This window comes from Halichoeres trimaculatus, unplaced genomic scaffold (assembly GCF_033239565.1).
Source record: "Halichoeres trimaculatus isolate MK-OKI-2021-1 unplaced genomic scaffold, fHalTri1.1 fHalTri1_scaffold_1, whole genome shotgun sequence".
Lineage (NCBI taxonomy): Eukaryota > Metazoa > Chordata > Actinopteri > Labriformes > Labridae > Halichoeres > Halichoeres trimaculatus.
The window spans coordinates 25,859,253-25,873,132 of NW_027437179.1; the positions used below are offsets into that span (position 1 = coordinate 25,859,253).

The 13,880-nt window shown below is 38.5% G+C and overlaps 2 protein-coding genes across 2 annotated transcripts; both read right to left on the reverse strand.

The window, feature by feature from the left end:
* Positions 1-1,177: 1,177 nt before the first annotated feature.
* On the reverse strand, positions 1,178-3,995 carry LOC141793924 (cytokine-inducible SH2-containing protein-like). The gene is made up of 3 exons (XM_074674801.1): positions 3,673-3,995; positions 3,095-3,254; positions 1,178-2,561 (listed from the first exon to the last, which is right to left on the reverse strand). The coding sequence occupies exons 2-3, from the start codon at positions 3,234-3,236 to the stop codon at positions 2,053-2,055; spliced, it is 651 nt and encodes a 216-aa protein (XP_074530902.1). The 5' UTR covers positions 3,237-3,254; positions 3,673-3,995; the 3' UTR covers positions 1,178-2,052.
* A 2,282-nt stretch (positions 3,996-6,277) lies between these two features.
* Positions 6,278-12,534, reverse strand: twf2b (twinfilin actin-binding protein 2b). Its single transcript, XM_074680001.1, has 11 exons — positions 11,996-12,534; positions 11,133-11,210; positions 10,850-11,028; positions 9,730-9,825; positions 9,468-9,572; positions 9,352-9,366; positions 9,214-9,255; positions 8,979-9,104; positions 8,696-8,846; positions 7,786-7,907; positions 6,278-7,668 (listed from the first exon to the last, which is right to left on the reverse strand). The coding sequence occupies exons 1-11, from the start codon at positions 12,138-12,140 to the stop codon at positions 7,501-7,503; spliced, it is 1,227 nt and encodes a 408-aa protein (XP_074536102.1). The 5' UTR covers positions 12,141-12,534; the 3' UTR covers positions 6,278-7,500.
* Positions 12,535-13,880: the final 1,346 nt, after the last annotated feature.

The window sequence follows — 13,880 nt, forward strand, 5'->3', positions numbered from 1 at the left end:
AAATATTAGTAGTATGTTCTTAATAATCCTGCAGTTTTGAGGTACCACTATGAGCAGCTTTGAGCGGTTGAGAGAAAAACACAACAGCACTCATGACTTCTTTTCCTCTCTACATTTTGTATTGTATACCCCTATAGGTTTTTTGTTTTGTCACTGATTCTTTGTGTATTTTACCAAAGTCTAAACAACTTAATTTATATAGAAATACACAAATTTTAAGAGAACAACCTGCTATGTTGAACACGAAAGGTGTCATTTGGGATATTACACTATGACAGTGACACAGAAGTATGCCACAATTGAATCAGCTGAACAGAATTCAGCTGTTATCAAACTGTCATTTAAACCTGCTCATTTCTTACCCTTAAACATAAAAGATGTTATTTAATGGTTGGTCTAATTAAAGTGGTACCACAGAATTTTTAATTTCTGTGGGTATGCTCAAGTATTTAAAGTTTTATCATGGCTGATATTGAACAGTGACTAGGTCTTTCATAAATTTCACACCAAAAACTGACAAACCAGTTGTCATCCTGTAGACTTTAGGGTTTGTGGTGTCTCTTTATGAATAGATCCATAAGTACAGTTGTTTGTTAGTACTTCTACTCCTTAAGGCACTGGAAAGGAAATAATACCTCTACCAGAGTATATTTGTTCATTTGGTTTAACTATCCAAACTTAGAGTTTATAAGAGATATTAAAGTTATACATATGGTTTTAGTGAGTTTAAACTTTCTAAAGTCCAATATTGGATTTAGTTTGTTCAAAACAACAATAAATCTGCATGGAAGAGTTCAAAATCTTTAGCTCAGTTTTAGGACTGAAATTTTTGTTTAGAAGTCTTAACAGATAGAGAAAGCGGCTGTTCCTGGATATTTATACTTATTTGATGACATTCAAACACTGACAACTGACAGTTAGGAGCAGAGGCAGACAGGCAGAGATAGTCTGTTCTCAGTTGGTGCAACAGTGTATTAATAAGTGCAGCTCTTACTGTAATCCTGATAAGAGGCTTTCTCAGCACTTCTCAGTTGCAACTCGTGGAAACCAACCCAGGCGTGTTTCCATGAAAACAGTGTCACGTTTATGTTAGAGTTTATCAGGAAAAAGGAAAAACGTTTCTTGATAAGAACAAGACAAGTTCTTAAAAAAATCACGAGAATAAGACATGGTTGTAAATAGAAGTTCAAGTAAATAACTTTCAGCAGTTCAAACATCATAGATTCTTTAAAGGATGCTGCAAATAAAAATCATCAAAATACACAGTGTGCCCAGCTTTTATTATATCTATTACATCATATCTCTGTCAGGCCTTTTGATGTGAATGACATTTAATGAGCCTGGCCTTAGTCCTTGTAAAAAATATGCCATATCAGTGTATACTAAACTATTCAAACATTTAGCATGACTATGGTTAACTTTAGCAATGTACAACAAACCCCAGACATCAAAGAAGGGAATCATCACAGTGACACCCTGTGGGCAACAAAAAACCCATGACCCCTGTGGCTTCAAGCTGTGATGAAAAAAATAATAAATACACAGCTATGTCAGGAAAGCAACAACACCAAGAAAATGAAATAAAAAAAAAAGATTGATTGTTTACTGAATTTATATGTAGGCTATAAACATGGCTATATTTAACAAGGCAAGGAAAAACTGAAGTTCTTAGGCAAAAGAAATCCAAGCAATTTCCAATGTTATTTTTCCTGGAAGGACAAGAAAAATAGTAGCTGCTTTTCAAGTGATTAATAAATGAGAATTTTTTGGCTCTTTTCTGGAAAATACCTGGACTTAAACATACAAAAAGTTATACAACTCTCTCTCAAAGTGACCTGAGAGCAAAAACTGTACTCAAGTTGAAAAATCAATTTAAACAATCTTCTAGAGCAGTTGTGCTGTAGCAAGACTGAGTTTTCTCACACAAAGGTTTATTGACCTTAAAGCTTTTCAATGTTCTCTCGATAGTGGTGTCAGGAAGCCTGTGTTCCTGGAGTGTAACTCTGACCCATGTGCTGGTCTCTGCATTCTGTCTTAGAGGGACACAGACCCTCATATGTGAAACGGGTAGTTCTGCAGGTAGTGCAGCAGAGGCTTCGGGAGTGGCAGCAGGTTGGTGGAGTCTGTTGTGTGTCTGTGGATGGTGAGGCGTGTCAGGTGCTGCAGAGAGGGGAAGGAGTCTGGTCTATGCAGAGGGTGCTTCAGTTTCAGAGGTACCCCACTGTCTTTAGCTGTGTGTTTGTCAGGTTCAGGCTTTGTTTCAGAGTAGATGTCTTTAGAAGCATCACTCTGCGATGTGTGGCCTGAGCCCGTGTAGTGCTGTATGAGGCTGACCACATCTGGGAAGGACTGCAGCTGAGGCAGGCTAGGGGAAATGGAGTCAAGCCAGAAGGAGCCCCTGCTGTACTCAATGCGAACACTTGTGGGTCCACAGCGGGTTTGCACCGACAGGGCCAGCATGTACCGAGGATGACTGCTGTCCCGCATCAGAAACGTGCCCTCAGGCTCCTTCAAGAGAGCCTTTCGAGCTTCACTTGCTGAGATGTTACCCCAGTACCATCCTGAAATCAGAAAGATAGTTCGTATTAAAGTTCTGATATTTAATGTTACATCAGTTCACTTCTGGTTTGAGTTGCCAAGAAACCGACAAAAGCAACAGAAATACTTCGAATACACCCTGAAATGAAAAACAGGGTTTGCAGGAAGTGTAAATAAACCAGATTCAGTACTATTACAATGTAAATAATATATTTTACTCCTGATTTTTTTTCTTTCTTATACCACCCCTTATTGGTAGTCAAAACACCAAGTTATGTAAAACAACTTGCATGTCCATTCTGTGAATATCATTCTTATCAATCTTTAATTAATTAAAATTTTAAACAGACAACGCCATGAAAATAACATATTCTTGCAGTGTTCGACTATTACTGAGTACTCAATAATAACTCTGGTACTGGGTCTCTGCAGCTTTTGAATCAAGAAAACTGATTTGATGTTTGACACTGAAGTAGAATACTTAAACCCTTTCCCCAATACATCCTTTAAACATCATGCTCAGAGCAAATTTTCAGCAGTGAGAGTGCTGCAGTACCTGAGGTCTGTAGATAGTGGAAGTTGGTGGTGATGCAGTGCAGGTCTTGTGCAGAGTCCCTGAGTGGAGGAGAGGGGTTTGGGCAGCATGAACCTCCTCCTTGCTCCTCATGATGGAAAATGGTCAATGCCCGGGCAACCATTTCAATTTGACAGCAGCCCTGTTAAAGTTTAAATAAATAAATAAATACATACATACATACATACACATACATACATACATACATAAGGACTATTTTACACGTTAGTTATCAAATGGATGTTTTTTTAATCTCTTTTGTTCTTCATACTGTTACAGAGACATTAGGGCTACATTATTACATCTCTTCATACAGTTAAATGTTTGGTATAAAATCTCAATCATGAAATCATCTTCCTTCTTAGCTGACAATGACTAAACTAACCGAAAACGACATTTTGGTAACCAATTATTAAAAAAAAAATACTGAAAGAAGTCGGGGGAAAAGATATCATAGAGCTAGAGAGCCAAGAAATTGAAATTTCTGTAAAGAAAAACAAACCATTCGTCCAACAGCGAATCAGGTATCTGAATGAACAAAACAGAACGAAAAGACCCACCTCAAATCATAGGGAATAAAGACTGTGACCAGTCTGAGGAAAAGTCCAGCGCAGTAAGCAAGCTCCCAGTTACAGCCGAATAGTATCGAATAATTGTGACAGTGAAAACATTTCTCCTAACTATGAGTCAAAGTGAGAGAAACCAGGGCAGATAGGCACTATCCGTGTTTGCTGCCGGTGGTGTACTGAGAGTGAGGCGGAGCGCGAGCTCTTTAATCGGTAAACTGAGGCGCAGAAAACAGCTCAGTTCACTGACGGAGCTTCCAGGAATCCGTTTCCCAGAAAGGTTTTATGTTACAGCGCCCGCAGTGACAGACACGCTGTTGCCTCCATCCTCACAGAGCGCCGTCTATTCAAACTGTTAGTACACAAACACTTCCTGTACCGATTTCACAATAAAAGGTCATGTGGTTACTCAGCTGTGGATTCAAGAGAAATTTTTATACAGCAAAGTACACTTTTTGTCCCTTTTACCCTCCCTAAATTTAACTCTCTAAGTCTCAAATAAAGCAACTTAAATTATTGTGGGCCGGTGAATTAATAAAACTGACACTAAACTTCTCACTGTTAAGTCAAAATCTCCTAGCTTTATTCATAAAAAATGCAGAACACATGATAAAAATGATTAACACTGAGCACATTAAACAGGGATGGCATGCCCTCCTTGAAATCTGATGAGCAGCCCCAAAAGTCACTACTATTATTGGCTATTTGAAAGGGTATGTGAGTGCTATCAGTTTCACAATACCGTGAGAACAAAATGACTATACTGTTACCATGAAACAGGACAAACAGTTCATACCATGTGTGCCCATCAGCCTTTGCCCTCTAGTTTCTGCCTCAGATCTTGTGCGGCAAAATAAAAAAAAGGTTAATACTTGCATCAACTGATTATAGAGAAGTGCTGGAGAACTGAGCGAGAGCTTAAAAGATCCACGTGAATACATAACCAAAGGCCTAGGGCCATTTTTCTGTGCATGACAGTGAAAGATTGGGGAGGTTAGGAAAAACAACAAAAAATTACCCAACACACGAAGGGATATAAAGAGTATGATAGGTCTGTAAAGTTTTAAACTTTTTAATGTGTTAGTCTGTGCACATTTCATACTTGCACTGAGGTTATACACATTTACTGTTATTCAAACTGTCTGTACATTTATATATATATATATATATATATATATATATATATATATATATATATATATATATATATATATATATATATATATATATATATACACACTTTTGTTTGCACTTTATACCATAATTCCGTACATTTCCCTGTCATTGGATGAATCATACATATTTACTGTTATTCAAACTGTCTGTACATTTTTTAAAGGTAAATTTATATCATTTTCTATCTTTATATATATATATATAGGTCTGTAAAGTTTTAAACTTTTTAATGTGTCAGTCTGTGCACATTTCATACTTGCACTGAGGTTATACACATTTACTGTTATTCAAACTGTCTGTACAGTTATATATATATATAAATATATATATATATATATATATATATATATATATATATATATAACTGTACAGACAGTTTGAATAACAGTAAATGTGTATAACCTCATATATATATATATATATATATATATATATATATATATATATATATATATATATATATATATATATATATATATATATATATATATATATATATATATATATATATATATATATATATATATATATATATATATATATATTTTTTTTTTTGTTTGCACTTTATACCATAATTCCGTACATTTCCCTGTCATTGGACGAATCAAATGATCACATTTTCTTATTTTTTTTTATCATTTAAATTGAAAATGTGAAATTTGATTCAAAATTCCCTTCTCAGCCGTAGTTTTCAAGCTTTTATTCTGAAGGGAGGGTATTTCCGGTACTGTTTCATTTACGTGAGCTGCCTTCTTGTATTTGACGGCGGTGGTCCATGAAGTGCCGAATTTTCGCCCTAAAGAAGCACAATGTTAACATTGCCTATATTTTTCGTCCCTTTTTAGCTTTAAGGTTTTATTTACGCTAGCACATTTTTTTCAGGAAACGTGTACAGTTTACAATTCGTTTAAAGTTGAGACCTGCTCACATGTTTTTCTCCTCTTTCTCTATGTCGTGGTCAAAGCAACAGAAAGCGATGATGTTTTCTTTTATGCTGAAGACAAATCACCTATTCAGTACAAGAGGTTGTTGTCTTAGAAATTTATTGAACTGGGTCATGCTAAAAGTCAGTATTTCCCCACAAGTCAAAGTTCATCATCATCAACCAACCCGCAGATTCCATGTAAAAGATAATAACCGTTCGAAACCCGCAAGTAAGCTTTGAACCGTGTTTCCAAGAAAGCGTGGTCACATCAGCTGTGCGCAATGCGAGCAGCAGAGCGGCACGGCTGAGGGCTTCTGAGTATAGACGCTTCCTGGAAAACACACACAACAAAGTGACCTCCACTGCTGAGCCCTGATCCCTGCTGCTGCTGGTGCGGCCTCCATGACTGCAGGATCACGCACATATTATGAGAGGTAAAAGGAGGAATGGAGACACAAACACGAGCAAAATACAGAAAACATTTTATTGTTGAACCTAGTAAAACAACGACCTTCAGCTGAGTGTTAGTCAACCTCGTCAGATGACTGGTGAAGGTAACTTCACAGATAATGAGCTTTCAAGTAGTGAAAATTGAACTGTGGGAAAAGTGTAGGCTGCCCATGCCAGGAAATATAAATGAAAATCCACCATAAAGCAAAGATGTCACTGATATTTTCCCATAAAAAGTGAGAAAACCGAAGACAAAAATGTAAAGAATGACAGAACTAGTGAATCTGGTTAATATAATACGTGAGCTGGTTGTCTGGCAACCTAACAGTGTTAGGGACACTAAGGTAAGCATGCTGCTCCTAAAACCCTCTCCTTATCAATTAAGTATACTTCAAATTTTATCATGAATGGGTGAAAAAGAAAAATATCAGCAGAAAGACAAGAAAATGATAGTCATATTCAAAATATAAAACAATATTTGTCATTTCTTCTGTATTCCAGAAATTTTACATGTTTGTTTGTTACAGTAAGCATGCACCATGCACCTTGCTACCAAAATTCACTGCAGACACTCTGCCAGTGGTGACAATACTGAAATAGACAGTTTTGAACAAATTAAATACATGATTTAAAAAAAAAATTTGATTGGACAGGAAAGAGACAGGAAATGAGGGGGGAAGTAAGCAGGAGAGGAACTATCTGAAGGTCAATACTGATGGATTGAGGTGTGCAGCCTCTGCACATGGTGGGCCTCTACCAATTTAGATAAACTAGCATCTTAAAGATATTGAAGGAGCTCAACCACTGTTTCCACTTTGAAAAGTGCATGAGATAAACTAAGCTAATCTGCCGACTGGCTTCAGCTTTGTGTTTCATACGCAGGCATGACAGTAGAGTCAACATTTTTCTACTACCCTTGTCAAAACTTTTCTTTTTCAATTTATTTACAAAACTTTATGGTGCTGCACTGATTTGTATTTAATGAATTTTACATATTATTTTACAAACCACATCTAAGTATCATCCAGTTTAAAAAGCAGTTTCTGAATAAAGACAAGATGTGCTTTTTCACAAGTGAAAATGTTCAGATATTTCACCATGACAAAATGAATATGAATCCTGCTTGATGGTGGATTTGTTTTCCCAGTTTTTAGAGAGAAATGTCTGCAACTACAACAAAAAATGAGCAGAAGTTTAAGAGTCAAATAAGAAAACATTTCATAGATTTGGTGTTGGTTCCCTTGTGTGTCTCGTGTATGAATTTCTAGCATTTAACTTTCTTCCCCGTTCTCTCCTGCACCCTTGATGAGACGTTTGTTGCCCCTCTTTCCTCCTGGTCCGCGGGGTTTGGTGAAGGCCTGCTTCAAGGTGTGCTCCATTGGGTGGACCTCCTCGTACAAGAAGTCTTCTGTCAGGCCATCGCCACTGTCAATCTCCATCTGCACACGTATGCACACACAGCTCAGTTTCAGCTATCAACAATCCCAATAACCCTCAACCAGAGGTCATGAGGTCATGGTGATTACCCTTATGTTGTTGTTTTATTCATCTCTTACCTTTTTGGTAACATCAAGCTGGTAGTCTCTCTCTACCTCATCCAGTAGCCTGTTCTTACAGCTGGAGTACAGCATCCGCTCCTTGATACTGCAGGTGTACCCAGGCATTGAATAGATGAACACTAAAAGAGATATGAAGTCGTTAGTTATAATGCTGATACTTGACAGCATCCGGTAAATATATGTTTGTTCTGGTAAAGGTCTTCTTCATTGGCCCATAATCACTCTCACATTTTCTAAACCAGTGTTTCTCAACCTTTTCACCCCCAGAGTTATGTAGGTGTTAGCCATCACTGTCAGGAACAAACATGCTCACAGTCTGAGAGCAGTATAGATGTATTTTAAAAACCACTACTCCATCAGAATTAATGAGTCTTTCTTTTTAAATCCCTAATCACCCGGTGACCCCCTTTGGAGTTGCAACACTAAAGAAAAGCACATTTGTTGAGAACTAGTCAGAAGGATTGACTGCTGTCTACTGTCTAATACTGTCTCTTTAAGGCTTCACCTAGCATCCCAGAACTGAGCATTCTAGAAGCCTCCTCCACTTTTGCAAGTGTATAAAGCTGTGTTTCACTTTTCAAAGGACAAATTTGACAAATTTCCTATTCAAGGAAATTTACCAACTGGTGATGTCACAATTTGAACATATCTTGTAATGATCTCCTTGAACTCTCATTTGAGGAGCAGCCTGCTGTCTCACCCTGGCATTACATCAGCATATGTTTGCCTCACAATTTGAAATTTTGTCAATGTTTAGGATTTTTAACTAACTACTTGTTATCTATATTTGTTGTCCGTTTAGGGCGGACAGACATGTTTCTACACATGACTTACGCCTTATTTCATCTGGAGCTCTTTTAAACTTAGAAAACAGAATGACTGAAGTGCACATAGATTGAGTACTGACCCAGTGCCTCCTGCCGCTGACCCTGGTGGGAATGTTTGAAAATGAAGAAGTGATATCTCGGTGAGTCTGTGGGGATCCTGTAGGGCAGCTCATGGGTCTCTGTAGGCTTGGTGTGAACCAACTCAATGGTCTCTTTCTCTACGTCCAGCCTCTGGGATACCACAAACACATATGAGCTCTATTAGGAGGTCATGCACAGCCAATGTTTACTGACAAACACCGATTCGAAGATTGTTTCTGCAGTAGTTGTGAATGTCTGGAGAAATAAGCTTCCCAAGCTCACCAGCTGTATGTAGTTGATGCGCCTCTGCTTCAGTTGCTGCAGGGCTTGTTTGGCCTCTTCTTGGAGTGGGAATGCAAGACCTTGAAGAGTCTGTGCCCGTTTGTCGAGGCCAAACTCCATTGTAACCTGCAGGATGAAAAAGTCTTTTTGAATTAATTTGGGATATGTCCTGAAGTATGAACTGAAAGCTAGAGCAAATAAGTCAAACAGATTGAAGAGACTGAAGGTAACTAACCCTCGCTCTTGCTGTTGGGGTACCAACTCGTCTGCGTTCATCCTGGAATAAAAAGTGAAAGTTTGAATCAGCCAACATCTTTTCCTTTTCCGAACACAAAACTGGGTAAATTTTTGTGGAAAAAGAAAATCCATCTACCCATACAACTTTATCCTGCAGTGAAGTAGCAGCATATAGGATGAGAACACAGTAACTAACCCTTAAAGCCTGTAATTCAGATCATATTTATCTAGTTTTTATGGTTAAAACTTCACCTCTGTGACCCGGATTCGTTGTAATTCTTGCTCGGCTGTTGTGAGTGGAGCCGGGGAGGAGCAGGAGGACATATGCCGCAGATACCCCTGGAAACACACATCATCCTGCAGACACACACACACACACACACACACACACACACACACACACACACACACACACACACACACACACACACACACACACACACACACAGGGAGGTGCTCTAACACCAGCACCTCAAGATCCACTCACGTGACCATACCTGAGGGATTCACTGACCTCGACTGTGCCAAACATTTCATCCTTTATGTGACCTCCTCCGAACTCTTTCTTCAGTGTAGCACGAGTGGCAGCATACACCATCTTCTGCCTCACCTAATGTGTGTGTTTGGGGGGGTACATAGGGTTAACACTGATCATAGTTGTTATGGTTCTAGATAAACTAAACTGAATAACATCTGTCTCATAGTTTTGGGATTATAGGCTGCACTGAACAGTTTTATCACACCTGAACTAGTCTTGGTTATGGTATCTCCAGCTTTGACTAAGTCTAATGTTGACAGGTATAGAAGAGGGTAAAGGCCCCCCTTATCTCCACCCCTCGGCTTCAAGTTGGGCTCACCCAAAGTTTGGTTGAGTCAGCAGATACGATATGACGACTATTACTGATAGGCTTCACAACTTGGTTTTATAGATCAGTGGGTGATGCCACAGAGACTCTGTCCATGTTGTAAGAACAACAACCACCTCAGAAGATGTTAGCAAGTCACTCCCTAGTAAGTTATAAGTAGATAACTGTTTTGTTTTGTTTTGTTTTGTTTTGTTCTGTTCGCCTTACAAACAGAAGCTCAAAAATAACAAGCAGCTCAGGAAAATCTTGCATGGGGGATTAAAACTAAGAGAAGAGAAAATTCTCTTAGGAGAAAATTTGTTATAATAATATATGATGAAATATTTTTGGTTATGAAACTTTAAGTGGCAGATTTTTATTCAACAAAGAAACATTATTTGAAAGTTATTACATCAGTTCTATTCAGTGACCATCTGTGACTAGAGCTAGTGTCCTGAATCAAATCCATGCTGTACCGTAATATCTGCTCTTCCTTTGACGACTGCTGTTGTCAAAAAGTACACTTTTTCTTTTCGGTATAAATGATGAAACTTTTAAATTTTACTATTTCAGAACAGACTCTTACCAGTACTCAACTCTGATTGATTTACATAAAAAGTAGCATAAAACTTTTCCTTTTGCTCTGGGTTTTTTACACAAAAGTTTCATATGATGAAGTTGTTCCTCTTTGTATTTTAAAAACTGATCGAACATACAGTTTGCTTTGGTTTGCTGATATAATATGACTGAATTTAAAAGATTTGTTAGCTTAGTTATGTCAGAACATACAGGTGATTGGTCAGGTGACCAGGCGATAAAAATCCACTGGTATCCCTGAGCATTCTGGGAGTCTAGGCGGTAGAGGATGTAGCACGGTTCCTGAGGTGTGAGCAGAGGAAGCAGGTAGTGATTGTAATCCTTGTCCCAGCTCTGTTCTGGCTCTCTGTATGAGTCTAACACCAACTCCTCTGTAGAAAATAAAAAAAAAGTGCATCAGCAAAATTATCTTTCTGTTTCGAGCAAATCAACCTGTGTCTGTTCTTTTTGAAAACTAGAATCCTCTCGTGTCTACCATTTCTGATGACAATCTTCATGATTCTGATGGCACCTCCCCTCGCTCGAGCCAGGAACTCCTTCAGGTCAGCTGTAGCTGAAGTAACCGGATATAACACAGACAGGTCAGAACTGAGGATGGGGGGTGAGAGGGAGGGAGACAGGGTAAGTAAGAACCTGAGACTCTTCTTCAGGGACAAAATTTGATCCGCTGCCAGATCGTCACGCCATGACTTGAACTTGCACAGACTGATGACTTATATACAAAAAAATATGAAGCGACAGGGAGAAATCAGCTTCAAGTATCCTCTGCTTTAAACTCAGGGATGATTATCTGCTACTGAAAACTATGTATTTATTGCAACCCTTCCTCCTCTCCCTCCATGGTTACCAAACACAGTATCTCATTAATGATGTAAGATCAGGTGAGAAAGGTGAGAGAGGTGCGCTTCTGCCAACGAGTCCTCCCTATGCTCCGGTTACAAAATGCCATAACACACAAATATACATCACTATTAAACAAACCATAAGTAAGTGTAGCATTAAATGACACAAATATTGGTACCATGATACAGAGCTGGTGCTTTAATAGAGAATTCATGCAAAGACAGATCTATGGCCTTTGAAGGCCTCATTTTTTGATATCCACAACAGATTTTTCAATTTAGTGATATAAAAGAGATTTAATCTTTTCTTAAAAGTACACTTTTTTATAAAATCAGATGTTTATCAAAGAGGTTTCAGGCTGTTCTGTAGATGATCATCTTGAAAGAGAAAGGGAAATGTTAAACAGGCACACCTAAACCTGAAGAACTGGCCCAACATATCACAAATAATCTGCTTGAAGAAAGTTCAGAACCTGCATTAATAAGACTAACTTACCGTTGATTCCAGTTTGGTGTGACATCTTCTCCTCTCGCAGTAGAAGAAGCAGGTCCAGGTGTCTATGTCCTCGCTCGTCTTGCTCAGCAGGTAGGCTGTCTCTACACTGATGGCAGACAGATGGACCCACGCACACCACTGACATAAACGCCTGGAGGGTGACTTGGGAGATTCCTACCACTTGAAACACAATCTGCGGAACTGTGGCTGATGAGTAATAACGTGCCTGTCAGTGGATATGCCACCCTGACCACTGATCTAAAACTCTCTGCGTATCGATGACGGCCACTTTAAAAAAACAGTCTCTGTGGGGGAGACTGTTCTGAGTCACAGACTGTCCTGACCTGTCCACTGCTCTGCTGGATGTGAGTACAGGTCCACCAGTCATGACATCAGCGGTTAGTGCAGTGTTTTCAGATGCTGTCACATGTATTGACATTTTATCGCTCATTCGTTCACACAGGGGCTGATCAGCTCAGCAATGTGCTCAAATTCCAGGCACAGAAATGTGACACCAAGCCAGAATCTGACCGCCTCATTTCAGCATTGTTTAATGGATCGAGAATGGGAGAGTTCATGTGTTTATGATCAATATCTTTTGTGTTATCTTTAAGAGTAATCAAAAAGGTAAAAAAATAAGGTTTGCCACAACAACTTTTAATCCAAACAATCTGTTTACATTAAGAGGACTCCCAAACAGAGAGCATTCCTGAACAAAAAAGATAGCTGGAACAGGAAGGAGCGTGCAGGGGGAAAGGAATTTATTTTGAAAGAAAAAAATAAATAAAACAATTCTGAATTCTAAAATATCAGGTTGTATTTCTCATCCTCATCCTCTCATCCATTCTCCCTCCTACACTTACCTGATCCACACACACAAACACAGACAGCTAGGTGAGAGAAAGATAAGTGTGTACCTGTGAGGTTACCTGTGATGGGATCATCCATTATTCACTATGTGGTGAGTACACAACCCAAGCATCTATACATTATTCAACACAACCCCTACCCCCTCTTTTCTACCTCAGGAAAACACAAGTTATATGAACAGAAAAATCACCCATTCATCAAACGGATGTCCACTGCCTGAGCTTCTTTCACTCCTGCATGTGTGTTCAGAGTTTGCTAAGTGAGTGAGCATGTGTGTGTATTTAGTGGGATCATTAAGGATGGGGGCATTGTTAGGACACACATCAATACACTGAGCCAACTATTATGCACGATTAATTTGTTGAAACCTCAATTGTTGTTTCAGTAGCTGCTGGAATGTTTGAACTGCTTGATCACTGCTTGTTTCAGAAATTGAGCAAGGCACCAAACACTGAGCTGCACGGGGAGCTTTCTATGCGCTGTTCGTATATGTGGCCTGTGTGTGTTCTGCACGTTTGAAATCAGAGTGTGAAATTACATTTACATTACATTTAGGAATTCTGGGACACGGTGTGATAACCCTGTGGGGCAATGCAGTATATTACTGATGTCATCTTTGGAAGGTCTGTGTTACATGATTTTGAAGTTTTTCACACCTTGTTTTTTTCATTTCATTTCATTAATTTGGTCTAATATGGTTTAATTTTTAAATTATTTTTTAACCTTTGACAGGCATTTGATGTCTGTTTTCTGTATTTCTTTTATGCCACAATTAATGATTCACACTCCTGACTCATCTGTTCCATCACTCATTCTGTTTCATAGCATTTATCAATCCTGACCTCTTGATTTGAATCTTGTTCTATCTTTTTTTATTCAATCCTTTTAATCATGACCATAACTTTTTGTATATAAGACTACTATTTATATAGCCTGACTGGTGGTTGTAGATTCTGAAGTCCCACAAATTAAGAGGTTTTTGACTTTGGTTGGATAAAATAAGCTTACAGGTATC

Coding starts and splice junctions, on each gene's coding strand:
- LOC141793924 (XM_074674801.1), bottom strand. CDS start 3,236: ATGGTTGCCCGGGCATTGACCATTTTCCATCATGAGGAGCAAGGAGGA. Junction 2,562..3,094: donor CCACTATCTACAGACCTCAG/GTACTGCAGCAC, acceptor TTCTGATTTCAG/GATGGTACTGGGGTAACATC.
- twf2b (XM_074680001.1), bottom strand. CDS start 12,140: ATGTCAGTGGTGTGCGTGGGTCCATCTGTCTGCCATCAGTGTAGAGAC. Junction 11,029..11,132: donor GAAGATTGTCATCAGAAATG/GTAGACACGAGA, acceptor TATTTTCTACAG/AGGAGTTGGTGTTAGACTCA. Junction 7,669..7,785: donor AGCTTGATGTTACCAAAAAG/GTAAGAGATGAA, acceptor ATACGTGTGCAG/ATGGAGATTGACAGTGGCGA.